This window comes from Rhododendron vialii, chromosome 6a (assembly GCF_030253575.1).
Source record: "Rhododendron vialii isolate Sample 1 chromosome 6a, ASM3025357v1".
Lineage (NCBI taxonomy): Eukaryota > Viridiplantae > Streptophyta > Magnoliopsida > Ericales > Ericaceae > Rhododendron > Rhododendron vialii.
In genome coordinates, this window is record NC_080562.1 from 36,261,045 (window position 1) to 36,287,254 (window position 26,210).

Here is a 26,210-nt window from a genome sequence, read left to right on the forward strand (position 1 = left end):
GTTTGAGGGATTTGGGGGATCCGGTTGACCCATTGGGCACCCTACTTTTATGACACGTGTTTAAGGAGAGTGATGTTCACATTTTAGTTTTTACAATTTACACTCTATTTTTTGTCTTTATTCACATGAATTCAGCATTTTGCCTTTTTTTCAATTCCCGTAAGTATCCATTCCCTTTCTCAAGTCTCCTAAAATAGAAGAGATGAGGTTTAACGAATGGTAAAAAAAATGATTATATTGTAAATTTATATGAATAAAAACAAAACCGGGAGCGTATGAATTACTGTATAAAAAGGGTGTAGTAAATATCATTTCCCTTCAAAAGAAGGGGCCTCAAAAGAATCCTCACTATTCTAAACCTACCTAATCAAGCATTTGAATCTGCACTTAAATGCAATTACAAATTTGTTTAAGCTTTCTATCCCGGTTTTTTTTTTTTTCAATCGGTAGAAGATATCATTTTTACGTAGATTAATTGTGAGTTCACAAGACAACCAAACCCTACAACTCAACTAAGACAAGAAACAAGCCATTGTAGGGTAGAAACAAAGAAAAAAATGAAAATCCCTCTAAAAAAAGAACACTCACACTCAAGTGGGAAGACTCGAAAAGGAAAATCCCTCTCCCTCTAAGAAAGGAACACTTCACACTCAGGTGAGGAAACTCGAATTTCTGACTTTCTAATGAGATGCAAGAGTCCTGGCAAACATAAGCTAGCCCAAATTGATTCTATCCCGGTTAATTGATCACCCTTGTCAGGTATGTTCCCTCGTTTTAGTTGTTGAGCTTTATACAGAGCCTCAACTCCTTTTTCACCTCATTTTTGTTAAACTGGTGGACACTGGACAGAGAGTCAGGACACACCAATGATAGATAGGGAAGATGTCCAAAAAATCCAACAGAAAAAATAGGAAGGTTGTCAAAATTCCATGAGGAAACCTTACCCAAAAGCCTTATCACACACAATTTGACAGGCAGAGAAATAGCCACACAAGCCCCCCCAGAAAGAGAGAATTTTCAGAAAGAAAAAAAGAAAAAAAAAAAACTGTCACCACCCATCCCCACAGTCTCCCTCCACAACCACACGGTGCCTTAACTTCCATTTCTTCTCTACTCAGAACTGATATCAACTAACAGTATCAAATCCCAAATGATTCAGCCCATCCAATCCGCACACTTATATAGAATGAGCGAATTGGCGGATACCCAGAGGTAAGATTTCTCCATAGGGAGTTATTTGTCACATTCATATACAGATATTCATATCCAATTCTGTATTGGAGATTTTGGGTTTTCTAAAACCCATTACTTTTGTAGCTGTGTCCTTTTCTTGAGAATTCTGTTGTGGGTTTTTGCCTGTTAAACATCCATATTAGAATAAAGGTCCATAAGAAACTTGTAAGAGAAAGAAATTAGAGAGAGATAGAGTTGAGGTGGTTGTTATATTTGCAAGACTATACATTTGTTCCTACATTACAGTTTAGGTTGTGAAAAAGTCTTGTTGGGGTAAATTCTGATGGTTTTGGACATATAATTGTGACAATGGCTTCTGTGGCTTCCCTGGTGAGTTTGGGAAGCACAAGTGTGAGTCAATCCGGGTATTCGGAAGGATCTCTTTCGCTAGTCCATGGCTTTTCTCTTTCTAGAAATGCCGGTAGTTTTCGCCCAATTTGGGTTGGGAAAAGATGGAGGTATGTGGGTGTATGTAGATATTCGGTAACAACAACTGATTACATAGATGAGCAAGGGACTTCAGTTTCCCTTGATAGAGGAAGTAAAGACAAAAATGATGTTGATCTTGTTCTTAAGGCGGCCCCAAAGCCATTGTTGAAGTCTCCACCCAAAATTCAACCCCCTGTAAACAATAACACAAGAAACTCAGTGGGTTGGGACCCATCGAAACTTGGTGGGCATTCTGAGGATGGGAAGTCGATGGATGATGAAGGAGAAAGGAATAAAGTGATGGAGTCATTGGGAGAGGTATTGGAGAAGGCAGAGAAGTTAGAAACTAGTAGCACTAAAAGAGTTAGCATATCAGTAAATAAAACACCCACAAATACAACTGCTGACCAAAGAAATGCCAAACCAGTTAATTCGGTGGATGGTTTGAAGTCTACAGCTTCAAAGAGTGTTTGGCGGAAGGGAAACCCCGTGGCTAGTGTACCAAAATTTGTCAATGAGCCTCCTAAAGTTGAGAAGATTCGGAAACACGAACCATGGGTAAAGGAAGTGGATAAGGTGGACTCTCAGCTTGTTGGGAACCTAGGACCAGCGGATAAGGAGGAATCTCAGCCTGTTGGGAACCTAAGACCACCGGATAAGGTAGAGTCTCAGCCTGTTGCAAACCTAAGACCACCTCAACCCCCTCTAAGAGTTCAACCGGCATTACAAGCAAAGCCAGCTGTAGCTCCACCGCCTGCTCCTCCACCTTTGGTCAAGAAACCTACCATCTTGAAGGATGTGGGCGCTGCTCCAAAAACCCCAACTATAGATGGAATTGATCTAGCTTCAAAAACGAAGGAGCACAAAACAATATTGGTTGACAAATTTGCATCAAAGAAGCCGCTGATTGATCCTTTGATTGCTGAAGCAGTATTAGCACCTCCAAGACCTGGAAAGGGTCCCGCCGCTGGAAAACTTAGAGATGACTTTCGAAAGAAAAGTGGAGGTCCATCTGGAAGATTGCGGAGGCGTAAGGGTGATGAGGATGAGATTGCTGATGAGGAGGCCGCGCTACTTGATGTTTCAATTCCAGGTGTTACTAAAAGAAGGAAGGGAAGGAAATGGAGCAAGGCAAGTCGGAAGGCAGCTAGACTGCAGGCGGCTAGAGAGGCGGCGCCTGTCAAAGTAGAAATTTTGGAGGTTGGTGAAGAAGGTATGATGGCTGACGAGTTAGCCTACAACTTGGCTATCAGTGAAGGAGAGATTTTTGGTTATCTGTTTTCTAGGGGGATGGGAATGCATGGGTTGCAAAGTATTGACAGAGACGTGGTGAAGATGATTTGTAGAGAGTACGATGTGGAAGTGATAGATGCTGACCCCACCAGAGTGGAGGATATGGCTAGGAAGAAGGAAATTCTTGATGAAGAGGACCTGGACAGTTTAGAAGACAGGCCTCCTGTCCTTACTATAATGGGTCATGTGGACCATGGGAAGGTAAGAGAAACCATTTATCTGTTCTTTTCTTTTGTAGTGCATCTTTCTTCTTTAGATAATGTACTTCTCACATTTGCATTAGAGTTGTTATTTGAGTTTCTGATAGCAAGATTTGACTTATTTGTTTTTGGTGTTGTCAACTTGGCAGACAACTCTCCTGGACTACATACGGACGAGCAAGGTATCCAGAAGCTTAATCATATTGTGCTTTGTTTGATATGTTAGCAACTGGACTACATACGGTTTGTATAAGTGTTGGAACCGGGACACACCAAAGTATTCTCTTTTTTTTATGTTTCTTTTACTTTCTATGATGGATGATGTTTACGAGATTTTGTTTCATGGATAGTGTAAGTGTTCTATACGTAGCTTGTGTGAAAATTCAACTAACAAAATGTTTGATGAATGTCCAACTAAATGTGTGGAACATACGAGTGTCTGACACATGCATCTTTTTAACTTAGTAATCTCCACGATTCTATAGTTTTAGCTTTACTCGTGGTTATACATTATTGTAGCACAAGTATCTGACGAGCATACCATGTTTTGCTACAAGATGGTGTATTCTGAGTTTGATTTATATATATTCATCCGAAAATTACAGTTTGACTTCTAGACAGTACTGAGTTTGATTTATATATATTCATCTGGAAATTACAGTCTGACTTCTAGACAGTACAGGTAGTTGCTTCTGAAGCCGGTGGGATTACACAAGGAATTGGGGCATATGTGGTACCCGTACCTATTGACGGAAAGTTGCAAACATGTGTATTTCTTGATACTCCTGGACATGAGGTTGGCTCTTGGGGCATTTCTTTCTCTAACTTTGAGTTTCTTTGCCAGAAATGTGTTGTTCAGTAGCTCTCAAATGTCCCCCTCCTATTGTTGATTTACTTACTGATTTGTTGTGCATCTGATTACCTTTTGTTTGTTGGGTGTTCTGCCTCATCTGTGACAATAACTTGCTAATTTTTCTGTAAATGGTATCTGTTTATCCACTGCTGTAGGCTTTTGGGGCAATGAGAGCTCGTGGAGCGAGGGTGACAGACATTGCTATCATTGTAGTGGCTGCTGATGATGGTATCCGTCCTCAAACAAATGAGGCCATAGCTCATGCCAAAGCAGCTGGTGTACCCATCGTGATTGCAATAAATAAGGTATCTTTGGTGTACTAGCACCTTTCTAAGCTCAAACATAACTCAACTTGCCATTCATTAAGTTTCGCTTCTAGAGTAGAAGACACTCAGTTTTCTATATTCAATAATGCAGATAGATAGAGATGGAGCTAATCCAGATCGGGTGATGGAAGAGCTTGTTTCAATTGGTTTAATGCCAGAAAATTGGGGTGGCGATGTCCCAGTGGTTCAGGTGTTTATACTATAGCAACTGTGAAACTTGTGTTTCCTAATCTAGCAGTGATGCTTTATATTTCTTTCTATGACGCTTATCGTTTTCCTGCTTGGTTAAAAGGTCAGTGCCCTTAAAGGGGATAATGTGGATGAGTTGTTGGAAACTGTTATGCTGGTTGCAGAGGTAAGCTCTTGATAGAATACTTTGGCTTTCTAGCTTTGACACTCTTCAAGGTTATTAAATTGGTCATGTTTTGATAGATTTTCTAGCTTTCAGAATTACTTGGGTTCATTCTCGTTTTGTTGTTGTAAATGCGTGTATTTTGTTCCCTTTTTTCTTTTGCAATTTGTAGTTGGAAATGCTTGCTATGCTGGGTATGTAGATATCTTGGAACATATTTAGTAGTGTAGTGTTTAGGCTTGTGTTGCTAATGTGGACTCTGGGACATCTGCAGATGAAAGTATTTTCCTTCCTGTTTACTCTCCTACATTGGTGTAGTAATTTAAATCTTCCTAAAGTTGCCCTGTCAAAGGAAAAATTGCACCTGAATATACTCTATTTCATAGAAGTCACTATCTCTGGTTTGTGGGTAGTTCACCTTTGTATAAGAGTCATGCTTGTAATAACAAAAGATACGTTACAAAAATTATGGGGATTCTCATTTCTCGTCAATAATAATCCTTCTAATTCCTTGATATTTATTACTAACTCAATAAAATACTTCTCTATGGCAATGTAATTTGGGCTTGTGTTCATTTATTTCAGTGTTACAAATGTTTTATCAGCAAAGTCTTTTTTGTTGATCGATGATGATTCATATATGGAATCTTGCAAAATTAATGATAACTAGCCTATTGTTTCTTGCTCTTGTTGGTATCTGCTGTGTGTGTCTTACTTTCCGTGTTTTTTGTATTTCAGTTGCAAGACCTGAAGGCTAATCCTCATAGAAGTGCAAAGGGAACCGTAATTGAAGCAGGTCTTGATAAATTTAAAGGACCGGTGGCCACATTCATTGTGCAGAATGGGACTCTTAAGAAAGGGGATATAATTGTTTCTGGTGCAGCCTTTGGAAAGGTTTGTAAACTAGTGCTAACTTTAGGAAACTAGTTTTATGGAGAAGGAACTTGCCAACAGTAAAATGAAACATCACCGCGATGATGATTGATCACAAACCAGTATGGTTGGGTTTGTTTTGTTTCCAAATTTTTAATAAGCTTTCCCATTTTCTCACTCAGGTCCGGGCTTTATTTGATGAAAAGGGAAATCGTGTGGATCAAGCTGGACCATCAATTCCTGTACAGGTCCGTAGTTCTATAACTGTTTTTGCTACTTGGCAAAGTTTTTTTTTCCTTTTGAACATCACTAGTATGCATAGTTAATTTACTGATTTTGAGTAGTATTACGTTTTCATGCTGTGTTTCATTACGAAGGGATGACATGGTTGAAAATGGCGATTCTTGCTGTATTCCTTATGGGACAAGAGTATCGGATAATACCCAATCTGATGTCGAAATGTTGCTCTTTCAGTTGGAAAGTGCTACACGCTATTAGGATTTAGGGAAGGGTAGACCACTTGATTTTTGCTGATGATGTTTTCTGAATTTCCCGTAATGGATAGTCATAATCCTTGCCGCTTAATTGATATGCGAACTACTTTGACTTTTCTGTGCAATTGTGTTCTTCTGACTTCTGTACAGAATCTCTCTCTTCAGTCATTGTTTAGTTGAGGACGGTTATAGAACAAAATGAAGTGCACAGAGATGCAACATTGTGCCAGTCCATGAGCCTTGCATACCTTATGACATGGACAAAGTCACCTGGATGATAAAGTAGCAAGTTTAATCTTGCATTGGAAGTTGTTTTATAGGGGTTCAAGTTGTAGACCTATATCTAACTTCCCATTGTACAGCCATCAGTATATAGTCCATACATGATATTCCAATCGAGTAACTGTTGTCCATAGTGTCATATGACTCATATATGATGTGAAAACCTCCTATCATAAGCACTTCTTTGTGTACCTGTTGTTGTCAAAGTTCATGATTATTGTGGTATGGCCAAAACTATGGCATTCTTTGGGTTGATAGGAGCAAGTGCACCTGCTTGCTAAGCCATTTTATGGCTTGCTACAGTATCAAAAAGTCAAACAATAACAATGTTGTTGAACTGGTTGGTGCCATTTTGACACAATCTCAAATCCAAACCATTGGATTAAAATCATCTCATATTTGGATGCAAATCTACTGGCCTGAATGATGTGGAAGATTTGTCAAAGCCAAAGTTGCTGCCAAAAATGACAGCCATCTTCAGTGTCATTTTTTGCAGCAACTTTGGCTCATGGTTGGAGCACCACTTTTTCGTATGTTTTGTCAAATTTTGGCTTTGGCTGCCTAATGGCTCCTGAGTGACTTGCTCTAATGGCTTAAAGGATCAAGAAGTGATAACTGCAGGGACATATGCTTTAAGTTTTCCCAGTAAAACCAGCCTAGTGGCCTTTGAACCCATTCCTAGATGATGTTGCTTTCTCAAGTACCACAAAGTTGTCCAAATAATCTCTTTTTTTAGTTTCTTTTTCTGGTGTTGCATGTTATTGCTTCTGGTTTGAAGCTTTACTGATGAAAATATCAGCTGCACAATTCTATAGGTCATCGGATTGGATAATGTTCCAATTGCTGGTGATGAGTTCGAGGTTGTTAGCTCACTCGATGCTGCACGTGAAAAAGCAGAGGCACGTGCAGAGTCATTGCGAAAAGATCATATTGCAGCCCAGGCTGGGTATGGGAAGGTTACACTTGCTTCATTAGCTTCTGGTGTTTCAAAGGGGAAATCTGGATTAGACGTGCACCAGTTGAATATAGTTCTGAAGGTTGATGTTCAGGTATACATTTTTTTTCTCTTTCTGTTATTCTTATTCTTTGTTTGGCTCTTGATGTTCGTGTCGCCATACCTGTTGTAGTTAAGAAATTATCTGTATCAATGTGCAGATAGTTACAGGCTGCCTAATATAGAGTTTGAATAAACCTTGAACAACTATGGCTGTCTGTTTTCACTGGAATGATCCAATTGATAATGCCCATTTCGGAAAAGAAATCCCCAAGAAGGGCATAGTGCCCATGCAGCAACATATTCACCGCATAAACCCGTAAAATGCATGGATACACTCATACTGAAACAGTACATTTGTCCCACTTTTAATTGCAAAAAATGTTGAAAAATAGGAAGGCTGGAATGTACTGTCTTTCAAATAGAAGTTTTTAACTGTTAAATGCGTTCAAATTACATATAGCATCTAGTTCTTTGGAAGAATATCCCATTAAAACATTATCAAACTTACTGATAAACATTTCATGTATCTAGAATGCCTCAAGATTATTTAATTAGTTCTTTGTGATTGGATTTTTGTTCCTATAATTAAGTTTAAATTTTCTTAATCGTGTCTAGGGATCGATAGAGGCTATAACACAAGCCCTGCGGGTGCTCCCACAAGATAATGTATCTTTGAAGTTCCTTTTGCAATCACCCGGGGATGTCAGCACCAGCGATATTGACCTTGCGGTTGTCAGTAAAGCAATTGTTCTGGGATTTAATGTCAAAGCGCCTGGTCCTGTTAAGGCCTATGCGGACAACAAAGGCATAGAGATTCGTCTGTATAAAGTTATCTATGACCTTATTGATGATGTGCGAAACGCTATGCAGGGACTTCTGGAGCCTGTTGAGGTTTACCATATTCACATCTCTTGTTGGATTTTTCCTCCCATTTAATCTGAAACATCATTGCGGGATACCCTGTTGTAGAGAATATGTATGTCGCTTGGTACACTTTTGTGTAGATCAGTGGGCCCATGTTCGTTTTGGGTCTCTAGACTCAAACTTCTCTCTACGCACGGTCCCCAATAAATTTCTCTCCAATTATTACTCTCATTTCTCTATCTATCTTTGTTCACTCATTACCTCAAAAAACTTCCTCAAAACCCAAAACGAACATGGTCTGGGTGTCTTTTATAGCATCAAATCTTACTAGAGGGCACGGACACAAGTCGCACAACTAAGATTTAATGTACCTGCATCATGTGATGGTTAATGATCTGAATGTTGACGTGTTTAGATCATTACCAAGCTCCAGGACTGGAGGTCTAGAAGGTAGGCAGCCTTCCCCCAAAAGGCGGATGCTCCAAAGAAATTGGAGATATTTTGTTCCTATGTCGATTTTGCGTGATTGATATGTCAACGAAAAAATGCGTACAATTTTCATGTTTACTCGTTGGCCATGGGCAGTTGCACTCATTTTGCAAGTTTCCACACAACAAATGTGATGACCTGGTGCACAAAAGTAAAGTACTTCTGTCAAGGATACTTACTGAGAACTCCCTTGCGGAAATTTGACCAACCTGAGGGTGTTTGATTCAATGGATCAATTGATTGTGCACTTTAATTAGGAAGTTATTCGTTTTTAAACACTTTTATCCTCGTCTGATTTTTGCATTTGTTTATGGTCACTGTATATTTGAAGCTGAAAGCTAGTGTTTTCTCATGACAGGAACATGTAACAATTGGCGCAGCAGAAGTCCGGGCCATATTTACCAGTGGTAGTGGTCGTGTTGCTGGCTGCATGGTAACAGAAGGAAAAGTTGTGAAAGATAGTGGCATTAGGGTTCTGAGAAATGGAAAGATAGTATATGTTGGTGTCCTCAATTCTTTGAGACGGGTTAAGGAGATGGCGAAAGAGGTATGTATATCTAGCTCTTTCCTACCCATGTTTTACTTTCCTGGGTTATGATATTGCTATTCCATGCCTCTACAACTTTTAAGTAATTGAGCAACCTAGTATATACATTTGACCTTTGCCCTCGTTGCAGAATGTTTGAACTTTTGGACTTTCTTGTTTGCTTAGGACAATGGCTGTCACACATAATGCAAAAGTGCAGCATGTCAACTTAGTCCAAATGTATATTTGGAGCCTTTATGCTTATAGTACACGGAATATTGACTAGACGAATTTTACGAGTGTGCTTTGATGTATTTTCAAGGAATAATCTTTAGTGTTTGGACTACAGCGTTAAGGATCTTTTCTATTATTAGAAGTAACAGAGACTAGAGAAGCAATTATTCAACGATTATCGCTTCCCCCACTTCCGCCCTTGCCTTTGTCTGCTAGCTGAGATAATGCCTTGTAAAGAGAATTACTAGTTTGCTTTGTATCTTATGGCACTAAATCTTGTTAGACTGGGCAATTTTGAGGCCTGACTCATGAAATTGCCATACCGAACTCTTCTGGAAACCTTAGAAAACTGAATGGTTTACTTGTTTGCGAGGTTGTGCATAGGATTATGGAGTAACGGTGCAGAAATTTTGATCACAGTAGGGAATAGAGGTTGTAGGTAACCATACATGTAGGTTTACATCCTGAAGCTCTTTTACTTAAATACCAATTTGGACTGCAATCTGGTCCTGGCACGCTCTCAACGCAAGGTTATTTAATTTTGCTCACTTTTTGAGGTAAACAGTATGGAAATGCGCGGAAGTTTGAATGCAGGAATGGAGATATAGCTATGTGTGTTTGTCATTTTATTTTCTATATTTCTACCTAGTGATTTTTTAAATGGAACCCTACTGCTGCTTGTCAGTTTCATTTATCCTGACCTAAGCTGGTTTGGCCTCTCATATCCAAAAAGGATACTTGTGTGCATAGCTCATTGTCTAGCCAAAATAGCTTTTTCCCAGAGAGTTCCCACATGTCAGATCTAGTTAAGTTAATCATGGAACTACTTTCGGTAATCAGTCAAGAAGTATTAACAGGACACATCACAGGTTAGAAAAGAGATCAGAAAAGTTCTGGTGCTTCATGGATGTAGATTATGCCATACCGTTATTGTCGAGTATGGTATTATTAATGTGTTGACGTCATAGCGCATGGTAGGAAAGCAAATTTTCAATTTTTTCCACCCCTTCGATTAACAAATACGGTGAAACATAAGATTTCGACTTCACTTTTGGACCTTTGAGTGATGGATATTTAGCGCGTTGGAGTCTTGTCCTAATTTCCAGCGGGATATAGACCTAGTCAGTTATATGAGGTTGTAAAAATTGGCTTGCGCTTTTATAGGAGGGTGGAATCTTGCTCTGAGACTGCCATAATGGTGGTTTCAGTGGCAGTTCATGGCCATGTCATTTTTATGTGGTGGTGCCAATGTTCAGGACTCAGGAGAAGAAAATACAGTAAATGGTTTGTCCGGTCATCTTTTTCATGTCAGTGCGAGGCATAATAATTAATAATTTTTCGTTTGTGTATCTAGGTCTCCTGAATATATGGCAATGTCAAGTTTTTATTGTACTCCATTCTAATCACATTTTTATCGTATTCAACTTCGTAAATACTGGAAATGCTTCCATGTCGGCCACGGATAATTTTTCACTTGTTTAGCATGCTTATACTGGAAACCACACTGATAATAATCGGGAAAATGACGGCCAAGGACGTGTTTGATAATTAATACCCTCTAAGGACATTTTCAGCATTAACAAATGTACTCAAATGTTCTCAGCATGTCCTTGGCGGGTATTAATTATCAAAACACGTCCTGGGCCGTCATTTTCCCATAATAATCACTGTATGTTACAAGTATAGACTTACATATCCTCTTCTGAATGAATGAAATACCTGTGTCAGACAGTTGGATAAGGTATAGGATCCATGTTTGGCATTTTTAATTGCATTCACCTAGCAAGCAGATTTTTTTTCCTAATTTTATTGTGAATTATGTATGGAACTTCTGTCATTCCTAGAATTCCCTAGGACACAAAACACCATTAATAAAGAGAGGAAACAAGAAATATATTCCGAAACAGATATTTTGGCATTTCCGTGCCTTTGATATGGAAACTATATTGAACCCGACTCCTCGGCAGTCGGCACATACTGCTCCTGACACTGATACCTGAGTCCATGTAAGATAGATAAGCAGCCTCGACAAGTGGCACAAATGCATTGTCCCCTGACTTTTGTTCTCATGTTAGTAATGGTCAACATCTTATGCTTTTCTCGCGTTACAAGAGTTTTCCTCTGGACAGGTAAATGCAGGACTGGAGTGTGGCATTGTGACGGGTGACTTCGATGATTGGGCGGTGGGAGATATTATTGAGGCTTTCAAGAGTGTGAAAAAGAAGCGGACGCTTGAAGAGGCTTCAGCCACAATGGCAGCTGCAATTGAAAGAACTCAGCAATGACCATATGTACTTCCTCATCTGTCGACATGTGTTTTACCTTGGGCAGATTTGAGGTACGATCTGTCCCTGAGATTGACGTCACTCGGGTGGACGTGATACGGATGAGTACTCACTGAGTTTAACCCGTCCCTGATACTTGGCTCGGTGGATATTAGCTAACAGGGTTTTGGTCCTTTGTTGAAAGTTGTTATGATGTAGAATGTAAATAGAGAATATATCAGATTCAGCTTCTTGTTGTAAAGAGGAACAAAGGGATCATTCATTCAAACGCGAAAGATTCAGTGATGTACCAGTTACAATTACACGTGCAGAAATATTCAAAAAAAAAAAGATGCTCTGAGTTAGATGCATCATCCCTTAACCTGAAATCTGTCTTCCTTGTGTATGTATCAACAGATACAGATTTTGCTATTGGAACTAGCTTATCTTGTGAATGAGGTCAATTCTTTACGAATGTTTCATTGTTGCTGGCCAGATTTCTCATGGGTTCCCAGCTCTCTACGAATGTTTCATTGTTGCTGGCCAGATTTCTCATGGGTTTCCAGCTCTCTCTCTCTCTCTCTCTCTCTCTCTCTCTCTCTCTCTCTCTCTCTCTCATCCATGTTTCAGTGTAATTGACATTCTCAATGTTTATTTCTCCGGTGAACGACGGGGTATTTGACATTCTCAACATGTGTTTTTCCAGTGAATCATCCCATCTGAACGAGCTTTGGCCAACTTACACTGTGGGTTAAATTACTTACTAGTTTCTTTCCTGATGCAATGACTGGGTTAATCTGTTAAGCTTTACTTTACTTCCATCAGAGTTGAGGGTTTCTTTCGGCTGTATGCTTGATCCATCCATCGCACTCCGATCTTTCTTACTTATTGTTCTCCTTCTGCTTGTTCTTATTTCCACAAGACCTATATTCCTTTTGACAAGAACGTTTGAAATACTATTTTTACAGGTTTATTCCGGTAATACGTGATTGGAAAAGAGAGAATTGGCCACATTAAAATCACCGCAATCCGTTTGATTTCCGAAAATGCTTGACAGTAATTGTAGTTTACAATCTTCATGGTGATGCATGCTAACTGCAGTAGATAAATTCGAAGCTTTTATTTCACTGCATAAAAGGCCAATGCCTTGTTCTACGAAAACAGACACTACGATTCGCCTTATTTCAAGAAAACTTGCTCACAGCCACCCAGTCACCTTTTTCAAAAATGGTGGTGAAGAGGGGGTTGAACATGAGGCATTTTCCTCCAAAAAAAATGCCAACCATCACTGCCCCCTAAAATGCAGGCTGTGGTGATTCATTCACCTTGACAAAAATAAACCATTAATTTATTTAATTAGACATATTAATCTAATACTACCACTCTGTTGTTGCTGCTCCACACTTATTCATCTTTTGCAGTTACTGAGACTGAAACCAGCACAAAAAAGCCTATGCAGCAAGTGAGACTTCACGGTATGATGGTTTTCGATCTGATGAGCTGCCAAAAGGAGTTGAAAGGCTCCCATTGGCATCGAAATCTCTTTCTTCTTCAGCGATGGTGTCTAGCTTTTTCATCAACGGCCGCTTTTTTCTGGAGATTAGTATTGATGGAGCAACTTCTGTCACGAACCTTGTTTTCGACTCCTTGGCCATTGTTCAGGCAATGAGAACAACCAAGAATTGTCCTGATCAACAAGAGGAGAGGGGGAGAGAGTCGCTGAAGTTTGGGGAGATGGGTTGCTGAGAAGAGCAATATTGAGCCAAATTTATAGGCCAGCTTTGAAACTAAGAAGTGAAATTTCTGTCGCCAACCCCTACTTTTTGCATTAATCACATAAAGTTGCTTCTTGACACAAGAAAAAGACTTCACTATGAGAACCACGAGGGATATGTCTCGTGTGACTTTCCTGGAAGAAAGGGGCCGGGGACCAGTGATCTTGATAAGATTTCCCTCTTATATATGGCTCTTCTCTCTTATGATACGCATGACGTGTCACCTTTGCGTTTCACTTTCACCGTACACAAAGGGAGTTGGGACCTCCATGTGGCTCGAGTTAAAACTGCACATTCATGTAACGCGGTGAATTACATAAGTTAGGAGCTGCTTGCGCGCATTTGGTTGACATCGCATGGGGTAAGAATTGAACCACTAGTGGTTTCGGTCCGTAAATTTTTATCATTGTTTCTCCTTAATTCCATTGTTAACGCATGGCACATTGGTTTGTTTCCAACACAAACCAATTCTCATGCCAATTGATAAAGCAATGAACAATTGAATTAAAAAAAAAACTAGACTCACTGTATGTTGAGCTTGCCAAATATCTTGTGTCTTCATAATTTCTATGTATGTTCCAGTGCAATAAGTTAATAGGTGGGTCTTGGGGCATCCACAATGTGCCCATTGGTCACATCGTTGTCACAATGTACCTCTATGCATTAAGATAGTGGTCCGTAGGGTTGAAGTATTTTGCATGGCGTTTTAGAAATTTCAATAAGACGCGGCGAGACTCTCAAGATACACGAATTTCGAGGAGGACAGTAATTTTGGGAATAGAGCATCAATATGCTTTGTACTTGAATGCCGTATGCCATCCGTAGAGCTAGAAATGTCCTTAGCAGGTACATAAAAATTTGTGACCACAGCTTCCGTTTAAAGCCACGTACAAGGGGGACCAAACCGTCCTAGTTGTTGTAAAGCAATTTTCATTCAAAAGTGAACATATGTTACTGTCATTCTTTTGCCAAAAAGTTTGAAATTTCCAAGTTACTGGATAAGAAGGAGAATTACATGTTCAAGTAATCATGTGATGTATTGATTTTTTACAAAGGGCAACAAAAATCTGGATAAGATTTCCTCCTCACGTATGGTTCAGTCAGTGAATACTTATTACTTATTAGTCAGTCATTCAGACATATCCCTCTCAAAATATAGCATTTTGCATCTCGACAAATTTTTTTCCGAATGAAGATGTATCCGTAGCCATCCAACACTTATGCGTCTACATGCATCGTGCGAGACCAGTGAATACTTATTACTTATTGGTCAGTCATTCAGACACATCCCCCTCAAAATATAGCATTTTGCATCTGGACAAATTTTTTTCCGAATGAAGATGTATCCGTAGCCATCCGACACTTGAGCATCTACATGCATCGTGCGAGACCTGTGACCGGACATTCAAGTGACTGTGTTTGGACGTCTGGGCATTTTTTTCAGAAGGAAAAATCCAGGAAATATGGCCCGTAAATTTTGCTTAGCCGATCGAACTCCATTTCCCCACATGGTTAATGAAGGGTGTAATTCAATGAAATTCAACATCTATAGCTAATTAACCACATTTCTCAAAGAGCTAATCTCAAAGGTGGATTCTTATAATCTCTCCACCTTGGCTGCAACGTCCCCGTTGCACCCCTTGGCCCCCTGGTAGTCAGGGTGTGACACTTAGTTCTGTACAACTGAATCAGTGTGCTCGTACCAAATTCTATAGGTGGCTCTCACCATGTAAACCAGGGTGAGCTTTGATACCAACTGTAACAATCCGCCCCAACTATCCTGCTAACTATTTGCCTAACCACGCAGTTCAAAAGATTAATAATCTCAAATGATTCCTTTATATTCGACTTAACATTTCCCCACATAGCCGTTGTGGGATTTTTTTCCCAAAGGTGGGTTCTCATAGTACGACATTGGTAATTAAATGAGAAATTTCCTAGCAAGGAAAATCCTGTCATCGGAGATTTCATTTTCTGTGGCGACCAAGCTATTCACCGGTTGTAGCTTGAAAAATGTTCTAAATTTAGTGAACGACTTAAATTGTTTGTATAAAATCCGTAGTAAGCCCACTCTATGATCAATGCGGTTGGACTTTCTGTGAGATAGTAGTATTTGATAAAAGCATAAGATATCCTTGTAGTACTTTTTCAAACATTTGGGATTGTCAGTGTAGTTTCTCCCTTCGAATTTGCAGTGTCTCCCGCTTTTTTTGGGACTACTGTTTGCATTCGCAGCCTTATATTTTCTCTTTTAATTCATTAAAAATTTTAAATTATATTTTCTCTTTTAACTCATTAAAAATTTTAAATTATACTCGATAGTTATCGAAATTGAGATACATTTTCAACATACAATTATCAAAATATAATATTTTTTTCAATAACTATTTATCAAAATATTATGTATGATTTTCAACAACTATTTACCGAAAATATAGTAGTTGAGAGAAAATACGGGACTGCGAATAGTTGGCTAGTCTCTTTTCTTCCCACGCAAAAATCCCACCAAAAACCAAAGATAAGAAAAAATAAATAAATAAATAATGTACAAACTCCAGATCCACACCGTCGACGACTTCTCCAACCCCTTCCCCACCACCAGCTCCGCCGCACCAGGCCCAAAACTTAGCACCACCAACAAAAACGACGACTTCTCCCATATAACCGAACTCAAAGGCGTGGTCCACCTCTTCCGCTGCCTCTCCCCCGCCACCGCCTCTCTCACCAGCCCTAGCTCTCGCTCCACCGCCCTCTTCGCCGCCGCCGTACCTAATTATCTCTCCCGCGAAGAATTCCTCACCTTTTGCGGGCCCCAATTGAACTTTTCTTCGGTTTTTTTTTTTTTTGTACTTCTTGCCTTGGTTCCTAGTGAAAAAGAATACAGTATTCGTGAATTATAATTCGTCTCTATCTGTAATTGTTTCTGGAATTAACTGAAGTACGGATTTTGTTTTTGTTTTTGTTTTTTTGTTTAATTGGGACCTTGCAAGTGGAAGGTGGGATTGGTCCCGAGATTAGTCGAGGTGCGCAAAAGCTAACACGAACACCTGAGTTATTAAAAAAAAGTACGGATTTTGTTGACAAGTTTAGTAAGCTTTTTTCTTTTCTTTTTTTTTGATAGGCAAGTTTAGTAAGCTGTTAACATAATAAGTTTTTAAAAAAAAAGTGTTTTTCAAAAGTGATACTGAATTTGGTAGATTCACCAGTTTTGGAATTTCACATCTGATTGTTGAGCTCTTGGGGTTTATGTGAATAGGGAACGATGGAATGGAGGATCCGGAAAGGATCATTTTTTTAGTCGAAACATGGTTTAAGTACGAAACAAGTTTGGAAAACTCTCAAGGGGATAACTTTTTGAAAAGGGTTTTGCAAAACTAATTTTGGTGTCAAAATGACATTGCCAAACAGCCAAAGTCTTCTACATTGTCATTTTGCTAAAAGATGGAAGGATTGATGTGCCAGTGCAATGCCATGTTGGCATAAGCCATAAGTATAAGTTGTATAACCACTTTTCTTCTTTGTTTGCAACCCACTTTTCACTTGGCACCAAGAACAACATTGCCAAAATTTGGCACAAGGGTGGAGAGGGTTTTGCTATTCTGTTAAAATTTGGCTTCGGCACATGGCTGGACTTGTTCTAACAGCCAAACTGAAATTCGGTTGTGTTTGGTTGGTAGTTTAGTTTAGTTTAGTTTTGGTAGTGGGTGGAGAAAGAAATAGGGTAATGATTGGAGATAGGGGTAATGATTGGAGAGAGATAAAGAGAGAAATGAAATTAATAATTAGAGATATAGGGTAATGATTGGAGAAATATATAGGGTAATGATTGGAAACAAAACTAAAACTAAAACTAAAATGGCAACCGAACAAAGAATTTTCTCAATTTCCCTTTCAATGTTGAGGCTATAGGGTTTTCTATGTGTTGCAGGAATGATGGAATGGAGGATCGTTACAGTGTTTTGATCACGCTTGTCAATCAGTTGAGGTCATATGGATTTTATTGTAGTTTCAATGGAAATCTGTTCAGACCATCGGAGGTGGCCTGATTTCCTCTATTTATATGTAGAGTTGTGTTAAAGGGTTGGATTTTACGCTTTACTGTTGGCCTTAATTTGGATTTTTATGGATGATATGTTAGGCTGAGGTCTGCCACATATTGTACTCAATCTGTGGTGTACTATAATTTGAAAGAAGAGGCCGGTTTGCCTCCCCACGGATCCATTGAATTCCCAACTTGTCCTGTTTGTCTTGGTTAGTATGTATAAATTGGTATATTGTGTAGTACTACCAATCAGTGAATTCTCAACGGTGCATTTGGCTTAATTCAGCTTCTGGGGTTAAAGAATTTGTGACGGTTGTCTTATGGTGATTTGTTTTTATGTTATCTTTATTGCTAGAGAGATGATACGAGTGGAATATAGAGTACACTGTGTGACCATTCATTTCAATGTCCTTGTATTTTGAAGTGGAAGTATTTGTCTTGCCAGGTTAGTTAATTCTTGCTTCCCTCTGATTTTTGAAACCAGTTATCCATATTCAAGATTAGATTCAGTAGTTTTGTGCCTTCATTTGGCAAAACTAAGCTCGTTGACCTTTTTTCCTGTTGCTTACCCAGTTTTTCTCCACAAGTTTCTTGGGGCTCAATACGTTTTTATATGTCCTGAACTGTATCAAAGCCAGTATGCGTCCTAGTTTAATAAAGTAGTTTGTACTTGGTCTGTGTCTGGATATTTCATCGTGATACATGGTACAAAAAGAGTCGGGGAAGTTGTTGATGGGCCAGAAGCAATGCTAGGATGATTGCTCAGAGTATTTGTTTTGATGTTTTCTTCACCAAAAATTGCAGCCACCTTGGTACAATCTTTTTTTTTTTTTCTTTTCCCAGAACTATGAGAAACAGATATTTTAGCGAGGGAAGGATTTGTTTCTCACGTACCCCTCGCATTATATAATTTTTTGCAATCACATTTTCTAGTGAATCAGTTCAGCTGAAGGAGCATTTTGACTTGTACGTCTCATAATAGTGTATATACAATACAATGTGATATCACACCAGTGCCAACTCCTTCACATGTGAGTTTGTTTTATCTAAAAGAGGAAGATACAAAACCAATGTTCTGGAACAGAAGGGGATAAACTTGCAGTTGCTAAGTGGATGAAGATCTCTTTAATATTTTGTATGCTGCTACCAGGTCTGTCGACTTTGTCAGCAGCTCGATGAGGAACCAGAGTGCGCTGATTGTGGAACATTTGAAAATTTGCGGGTTTGCGTGATATGTGGTTTTGTTGGATGTGGAAGGTAAGCATTCTTCGCTTGTTTATGTTTGATGGATACTTTATCAAGGCCCTTACATTGTTTATGTCATGCACTTTATCAGCTGTATTCCTCACTGTGGGTTTGTTGTTATTGGTATAAATACTTTTTCTAAATCCAGGTATCAAGAAAAACATGCTGTTCGACATTGGGAAGACGCACAACATTGCTTTTCTCTTGAGTTAGAAAGCCAGCGGGTTTGGGATTATGTTGGTCACATCTATGTTCACCGCTTGAACCAATCAAAAGCTGATGGGAAGTTGGCAAAGATGAATTCTATGTCGATTCATGGAGAATGCAGTACGTGTGGATGCAGCGAGGATTTTGGCATTAGTGGGGCTATGACATCAAAGTTGAAGCGGTACATTTATTTTCATCTTATTTCTATTGTTAAACAAGTGTCAAAATAGTATTGCATTCCATATGGAATTATTCAGGGAATCTAGTCAGGGATAGCGATGCAGACATGCGACAAGTTAATTCTATGACAAAATATGCACTTGCTGGGACTGAAATTTTAGAACATGGAGATTGCAGGAGCCTATTGTCAAAAAAGTTGACTATGAAGATATTTATTTCCACAGAGCTGATAAAAAGAAAATATAGTGTCCAGATATATGATTTGTACATCTATTAAATCTTAAACAAGTATGAAATAACTTTTAAAGCAAATAGATCTCTATTTACCATATGGAAGATGGTGGGAAACGATTCATATGTTACTTTTATTTGGTAACACTTAGTTGGGGAGGCTGACATAAACAAAACCTTTAAAATGAAGTTAAATTTGCATGCAAGTAATATTTTCTTTGGTTTCTTCAATATGTTCATGTTATTAAACTTTTTACGTCTGCATTGTGAAGGTCATTTGAGCATTGCAACTGGGTTTCCCAAAATTTTATCCACTCTGTTATTCGCAGATAAATGAACTTTAATGTAACATGCATGCAGTGATTATCTAACTTGCTGACTTAATATCAGATGGTGGACGATTATGATCGTCTTTTCTCAAATGAGATGGAGACTCAAAGAAAAGTAAGTACAGCTTGCATCATAATGTTTACTTGTTCACTGATAATCACCTGTCCATGCATTTGAGGTTTGCATGAGTTAGAATTACAGAATTGTATATTATTTCTCTGACGCATTTCCTTGTGTTCGCCTTCAGCGTTTTGAATCACAACTCGAAGAGGCGAAAAGTAAAAAGGAGAGATCCATATCTGAAGCAGTGGAGAAAGCTTTGGCTTCAAGGATGCAGGATATCCAATCAAAACTAGAACATTATGATGACGTTGCTGTCGTAAGTTCCCCCCGCCCCTCTTCTCTTTCACCATGCTTTTTCCCTTCGGGTTTCGCCTCCGGCAAACTCATTTCAAGGTTCTTGAAAAATGCATCTTTGGTGGCTAGTAAAATTTTGCGTTAAAGCTCTGGATTGAGTAATGATACCTTAAGTTGCAATTCTTCCCCTGATAAAGTATCCTTTTTGTTGTCAGACACATCAACGTCTTATGCAAAGACAAGAAATCTTGGAGAAAGTGGTCAAGGAAAAGGAGGAGAGGTAACTGTTTTCCATTTTCATGCTTAAGAATGCTTTCTTGTCTCGACAATCGTCACATGGACTGGCAAGAATGCTGAACAACTACAGTGAAAAGTATCACGTGCATAATATGACTTCTATTCTCTCTCTTTTTCCAGGGAAAATCATCTGTTAAGTCAAGAGATGAAACGATACGGGATAAGGAAGAACAGGTATTACGAGCTACGCTATATAAGTTCTATTGTATGATTTCGTTTTCGTGTTGATTTCATTGTTCATAATAGATTAGAGACTTAATTCTACATTGAAGCCTAGTGAAAAGTTGCTACCAATAATGAAAATATAGTAAATGGTTTGTCCGATCATCTTTTTCATGTCAGTGCGAGTCATAATAATTAATAATTTTTTGTTTGTGTATCTAGGTCACCTGAATATATGGCAATGTCAAGTTTATATTTTACTCCATTCTAATCACATTTTTATTGTATTCAACAAAAATTGGAAATGCTTCCATGTTGGCCACGGCTAATTTTTCACTTGTTTAGCTTGCTTATATTGGAAACCACAATGATAATAACCACTGTATGGTACAAGTAAAGACTTACATATCCTCTTCTAAATGTATGAAATACCCGTGTCAGACAGTTGGATAAGGCATAGGATCCATGTTTGGCATTTTTAATTGCATTCATCTAGCAAGCAGATTTTTTTTTCCTGATTTTATTGTGAATTATGCGTGGAACTTCTATGCTATGCCAAGAATTCCCCAGGACACTCAAAACACCATTAATACAGAGAGGAAACAGGGATATACTCCGAAACAGCTATTTTTTGCTTTTCCGTGTCTTTGATATGGAAAAACTAGATTGAACCCGACTCCTCAGCACATACTGTTCCTGACACTGGTACCTGAGTCCATTAAGATAGATAAGCAGCCTCGTCAAGTGGCACAAACGCATTCTTCCCTGACTTTTGCTCTCATGTTAGTCATAGTCATCATTTTATGTTTTTCTCGCGTTACAAGAGTTTTCCTCTGGACAGGTAAATGCAGGACTGGAGTGTGGAATTGTGATGGATGACTTTTATGATGAGATATTATTGAGGTTTTCACGAGTGTGGAAAAGAAGCGGACGCTTGAAGAGGCTTCAGCCACAATGGCAGCTGCAATTGAAAGAACTCGGCAATGACTGTATGTACTTCCTCATCTGTCGACATGTGTTTTAACTTGAGCAGACTTGAGGTACGATCCGTCCCTGGGATTGACGTCACTCGGGTGGACGTGATATGGATGAGTACTCACAGAGTTTAACCGTCCCTGATACTTGGCTCGGTGGATATTAGCTAAAAGGGTTTTGGTCCTTTCTTGAAAGTTGTCATGATGTAGAATGTAAATAGAGAATATATCAGATTCAGCTTCATGTTGTAAAGAGGAACAAGTTTGGGATCATTCATTCAAACGCTGAAGATTCAGTGGTGTAGCAGTTACAATTACACGTGCAGAAATATTCAGGAAAGAAAAGAAAAATGATGCCCTGCGTTAGATACATCATACCTTAACCTGAAATCTGTCTTCCTTGCGCATGTATCAACTGATAAAGATTTTGCTATTGGAACTAGCTTATTTCTCCGGTGAACAAAAGCGCATTTGACGTTCTCAACGTGTGTTTCTTTTCGGTGACTCATCGGTCATCCCTTCTTGATTGGGCTTTGGCCAACTTAAACTGTGGGTTATAAATTACTAGTACTAGTTTATTTCTTGATGCAATGACTCAGTTAAGCTGATACGTGCCTAACTATGGTTGGCAAAGCTAAGGGACAAGGTTTGGTGGATGAAGGGACTAGAGCACCAGCTGGGCAATAGAAGGTCAAGGAGAAGGCCAGGCCAAGCCAAGCCAAGTCAAGCAGCTGGTATAGATTATACTACTTGCAAAATAGCAGGATCGATTTGTTACAAATTACTGGTATATATTATTCGGCTGTTCCTAAGGGAATAAAAAGAAGGTTAATGATAATGCCACGATCATATTCTCTCCAACCACGACGTTTTGATGTCGCTGACTATTATACCCTTTTGATCAATGCAAGCGACACTGCTACATGACTACTTCTCTCTCTCTCTCTCTCTCTCTCTCTCTCTCTCTCTCTCTCTCTCTCTCTCTCTCTCTCTCTCTCTCTCTTAATTTTGTCCTGAGAGTAAGAAGCAAAACCCAATTTGTACTAATCTCTCCCTTTGTCCTTTCCATGGCCTTCAATCGTCGTCACTGTCAAACCACTTGCAGATCAATTTGATCCCTCTCATTAGAAACCGCTTGCCCACTGCCTCTCAATAGTTTTCCTTTAATTCCCTGCCTCATTCTTAACCCATACACCAAATCCCGCTCTCCAAATTAGCTCGCAATCTATGCATGCATACAAATAATAGACAGAGCAATGGTTGATTTTGGTAAAGCATAGCCATTTGATGTTGGGATTTTTCAGATCATCCCATTTTTTGTGTTAAAAATAGAGTTGAGTTGAATCTAGATAGAATTTAAAGTGTTGTGTATGATGGTATTGTAGATTGATTCAACTATGAAGGGAAATTGTCACTATCATCATCGACAAAAGATGAATTGAAGGGCGAAATGATTTTGAAGCTTTCCAGATTTATCTTGTATTCATGGCCCTCTCTAGTGGGCTTCCTCAGCGATCAGTGATCCAAAATGCAGTAAGATTTGGAATGGTAGAGTAGAGAGAGAGAGAGAAGGGCATAATTGTACGTCTACATGAAAAAGTCGTGGAATTAAAGAATATACTCGTGGCATTATCACCACCCAAAAAGAATTCTCTCTCTTCCAACTTACTAACTCCTCTGTATCTCGATTTTACAATAGCAACCAGCCAACCACTGCTCCTTAGCACTATGTCCAATTCCGAGGCTTCAATTATAGAAGATTTCTACCAATACTGATACATAGGAGTAGTTTTGTTCATCAATAATCCTAACACCACACCCACTTACACACCCATTCACACACCCACACTCACAATAATGGTGGGGCCCACACACACTGAATGTGTAGTGTGTGCGGGCTCCACCCTTGTTGTGAGTGTGGGTGTGTGATTGGGTGTGTGAGTGGGTGTGGTAGTAGAAGGACTCTTTGTTCATTATTTTGAGTGTCAGAAAACTACATTTGTTCGTGAGTTTAAGTCACACTGCATAAAAGAGAACTCGAAGGTCGTTGTGTATAGGGAAAGGAGAATCATCCAACCCCGTGCACGAAGGGGTATATCGTTCATAAGGAGAGCGCTACCATGTGTCTCGACTACTCCACAAGCTATTCTATACCTTTCTCTATCTATTTAATTTTGTCAATTTGATCGACGAATGTTATTTAAATTTTTATTCTTATGGGAAATTCCTATTGCATACATTTTCTCTAACAAATACATGACAAAAAACATAAACAATTGATCGGCACTAATGAGAAGACAATCAATACAAAGCATATTAAGGGTAAGCAGATCGTTTATTGTTACTAAGGCCATCCACAGTGGTATAATAAAAAAAGGATAATCAAAAGTTGACACATCAGCTTTTGATTATTCATTTAAGAGGTTGCTAGGCTTAACAATGTTGAGTTTCACAATGGTTACTTCTAATCTATAACCAAAATAAGGGTTCACTACAATGTCACTCTCTCTCCCCTTCTGTTTTCTGTCATTCATTTCCCTCCATTTAAGTTTTTTTTTTGACAAAAATATATCGATTCCCTCTCTTAATTTTGAGAAAAAATCGGTGACTTTCTTTTCTCCTATTATGAATTTTTTTGGGGGAAAAAAATTAGGAACGGAAAAGAAAAGTGAAATACCTTAATCCAGCGATGATGTGTTGAATTGTAAATAATCGAGAGATATGAGCTTTATTTTTTGAGGGAAAGAGAGAGAAATAGATATAGAGTAGACGAAGAAGAGAAAAAAAAACCAATTAAAACACACATGTATACAAATTTTGGAACTAGTTAACTTATGTTGTGTGTAGTACATAAATTTTAATTATTGAAAAATGTTGCTAGTTTTGGTTATCCAAAGCCTAAAATTTGATTATTTTTAAAGATGTTGCTAAGTTTTGGTTATCCAAAGCCTAAAATTTGATTATTTTTAAAAGATGTTGCTAAGTTTGATTATACCATTGTGGGCCATTTTTTGCACCAACATTGTTAACTTTAAAAACAATTGGCTTTTGATTATGCCACTGTGGATGGCCTAACACTAATGCACTAAACTTATGTTTTGGGAGTGCTTGTTAGCAAAGACCGATAGATAATACTCCCTCCTATAGAGGTGGTCCCTCACAAAATTATGTGCATTTTTAAAACTTAAAAATAAAGTATTTAGTATAATAATTTTTTTATTTTTTTTGCATCGTTTAAAAGATTTCATTGAAATCTATCAAACGAAATCCATACTGCACAAAGAATTATTTCAAGTATATAATTAAGTTTGTAAATTGCGCTTAATTTTATAGAGGACTAACTTTACGGGACAGAAAGATTACCTATTTTTGGTTATGAGCATTATACTTTAGAAAAGTTACTCATTCCACTAACCAAAATAAGTTTAAATATATATATATTTTCGAATTAAAGATGATGTATTATGAGAGAATAACTTGTCTTACAAAATGAAAAATAAAAAAGAAAAAAACGTTAGTGAAACGGGACGTTAGACAAGCTTAGGAAATGAAACATTGTATGGGGTCGAGCTTGAATTTTAAATGAAGCCTAATTAATTATCATTTAATATAAGCCCGGCCTGTGAACCCATGCAAAATTCAATTTGGAAGCTTGCTGAACCAACCCTTCCATGCGACGGGGAAAATTTCAAAAAATATCTTGAACTTTCAAGAACTTTATAGAAAAAAAATCTAAACTTTAACTAATAACAAAAAAATACTTGAACTTACCATTCAATCAACAATTAGGCACCTGCCTACTCATTCCGTGAATTTGTAACGGATGGAGCTAACGGAAGGCATTAACCTTCAGAGTTTTTTTTTTTTAGAAATTTGACCTCATACCACCAATTAATCGCCAAAGCTTTAGCCCCAATTTTAGAATTTTGAAATTAATTTTAACCTCTCTTTTTTAACATTCATTTAATTTTTTATTTTTAAAAATTACTTTTAACTCTTCTTTTAGTAATAAATAAATATACGATAAAGTTCTTTTTTTTCTTACCGCTATTTTTCCAAAATCACATTCACTCCTATTTTTTTTAACTATTAATGAAAATCACTTTCACTCCTTTTTTATTTATTTATAGAAATTTGACTCCACCCCATCAATCAACCCCACAATTAACAGAAAGGAGAATTTTGGATTTTTTCCGAAATCCAAACCCTAAATCATGTAAAAGTAAAAAGTAATTTTGAATTTTTGAATTGGGGCTGGAGTCTTAGCGGTTGGTGGTGGCATTGATTGGTGGTGTGAGATAAAAGTATTTTTTTGAAGTAAAATTAAAAAAAGATGAATGGTAAGTTTAGGTGTCTTTTTGTCATTAGTTGAAATTCAGATATTTTTTTGTAAAATTTTTAAAAATTCAAGGGCTTTTTTAAAATTTTCCCCTCGCAAAACTATAACTTGCGAAACCCTAATACGTTTGGAACCTATCGAAAAGAAAAGAAAGGAAAGAAAAAGGGGAAAAAAAAAGAAAAGGAAAAGAAAATGAGAAAAAAATAAGAGGAAATTTTACTATATACTGAAACTTTTATTTTCTCCTTTCTTTTCTTTTCAACTAAATAATAATAATAATATAAAATTTAATCTTCCTTTCCTTTCCTTTCCGCGAGTTCCAAACAGATAAATTGCCCGAGTGTAGAACCTTTTTTGATCCG

At 38.1% G+C, this 26,210-nt stretch overlaps 2 protein-coding genes and 1 pseudogene across 2 annotated transcripts; all 3 read left to right on the forward strand.

The window, feature by feature from the left end:
* The first annotated feature begins 824 nt into the window (after positions 1-824).
* LOC131331433 (translation initiation factor IF-2, chloroplastic-like) lies at positions 825-12,098 on the forward strand. Its single transcript, XM_058365364.1, has 12 exons — positions 825-3,156; positions 3,305-3,337; positions 3,838-3,951; positions 4,164-4,313; positions 4,426-4,524; positions 4,627-4,689; positions 5,425-5,580; positions 5,742-5,807; positions 7,151-7,384; positions 7,948-8,223; positions 9,044-9,232; positions 11,575-12,098. The coding sequence occupies exons 1-12, from the start codon at positions 1,543-1,545 to the stop codon at positions 11,728-11,730; spliced, it is 3,150 nt and encodes a 1,049-aa protein (XP_058221347.1). The 5' UTR covers positions 825-1,542; the 3' UTR covers positions 11,731-12,098.
* A 3,929-nt stretch (positions 12,099-16,027) lies between these two features.
* On the forward strand, positions 16,028-19,722 carry LOC131328694 (BRAP2 RING ZnF UBP domain-containing protein 1-like; annotated as a pseudogene).
* Positions 19,185-21,514, forward strand: LOC131331434 (uncharacterized). The gene is made up of 4 exons (XM_058365365.1): positions 19,185-19,833; positions 19,967-20,175; positions 20,292-20,356; positions 21,377-21,514. Exons 1-4 carry the CDS (start codon positions 19,780-19,782, stop codon positions 21,412-21,414), a joined length of 366 nt encoding a protein of 121 aa, XP_058221348.1. The 5' UTR covers positions 19,185-19,779; the 3' UTR covers positions 21,415-21,514.
* The last annotated feature ends 4,696 nt before the right edge of the window (positions 21,515-26,210 follow it).

Bases quoted from the DNA above. Each gene is read 5' to 3' on its own strand.
- LOC131331434 (XM_058365365.1), top strand. From the start codon at position 19,780: ATGGTGGACGATTATGATCGTCTTTTCTCAAATGAGATGGAGACTCAA. The intron at 19,834-19,966 runs GTAAGTACAGCT...GTTCGCCTTCAG, and splicing joins AGATGGAGACTCAAAGAAAA to CGTTTTGAATCACAACTCGA. The intron at 20,176-20,291 runs GTTCTTGAAAAA...TTTTGTTGTCAG, and splicing joins TCCGGCAAACTCATTTCAAG to ACACATCAACGTCTTATGCA.
- LOC131331433 (XM_058365364.1), top strand. From the start codon at position 1,543: ATGGCTTCTGTGGCTTCCCTGGTGAGTTTGGGAAGCACAAGTGTGAGT. The intron at 3,338-3,837 runs GTATCCAGAAGC...TAGACAGTACAG, and splicing joins ACTACATACGGACGAGCAAG to GTAGTTGCTTCTGAAGCCGG. The intron at 4,525-4,626 runs GTGTTTATACTA...CTTGGTTAAAAG, and splicing joins GCGATGTCCCAGTGGTTCAG to GTCAGTGCCCTTAAAGGGGA.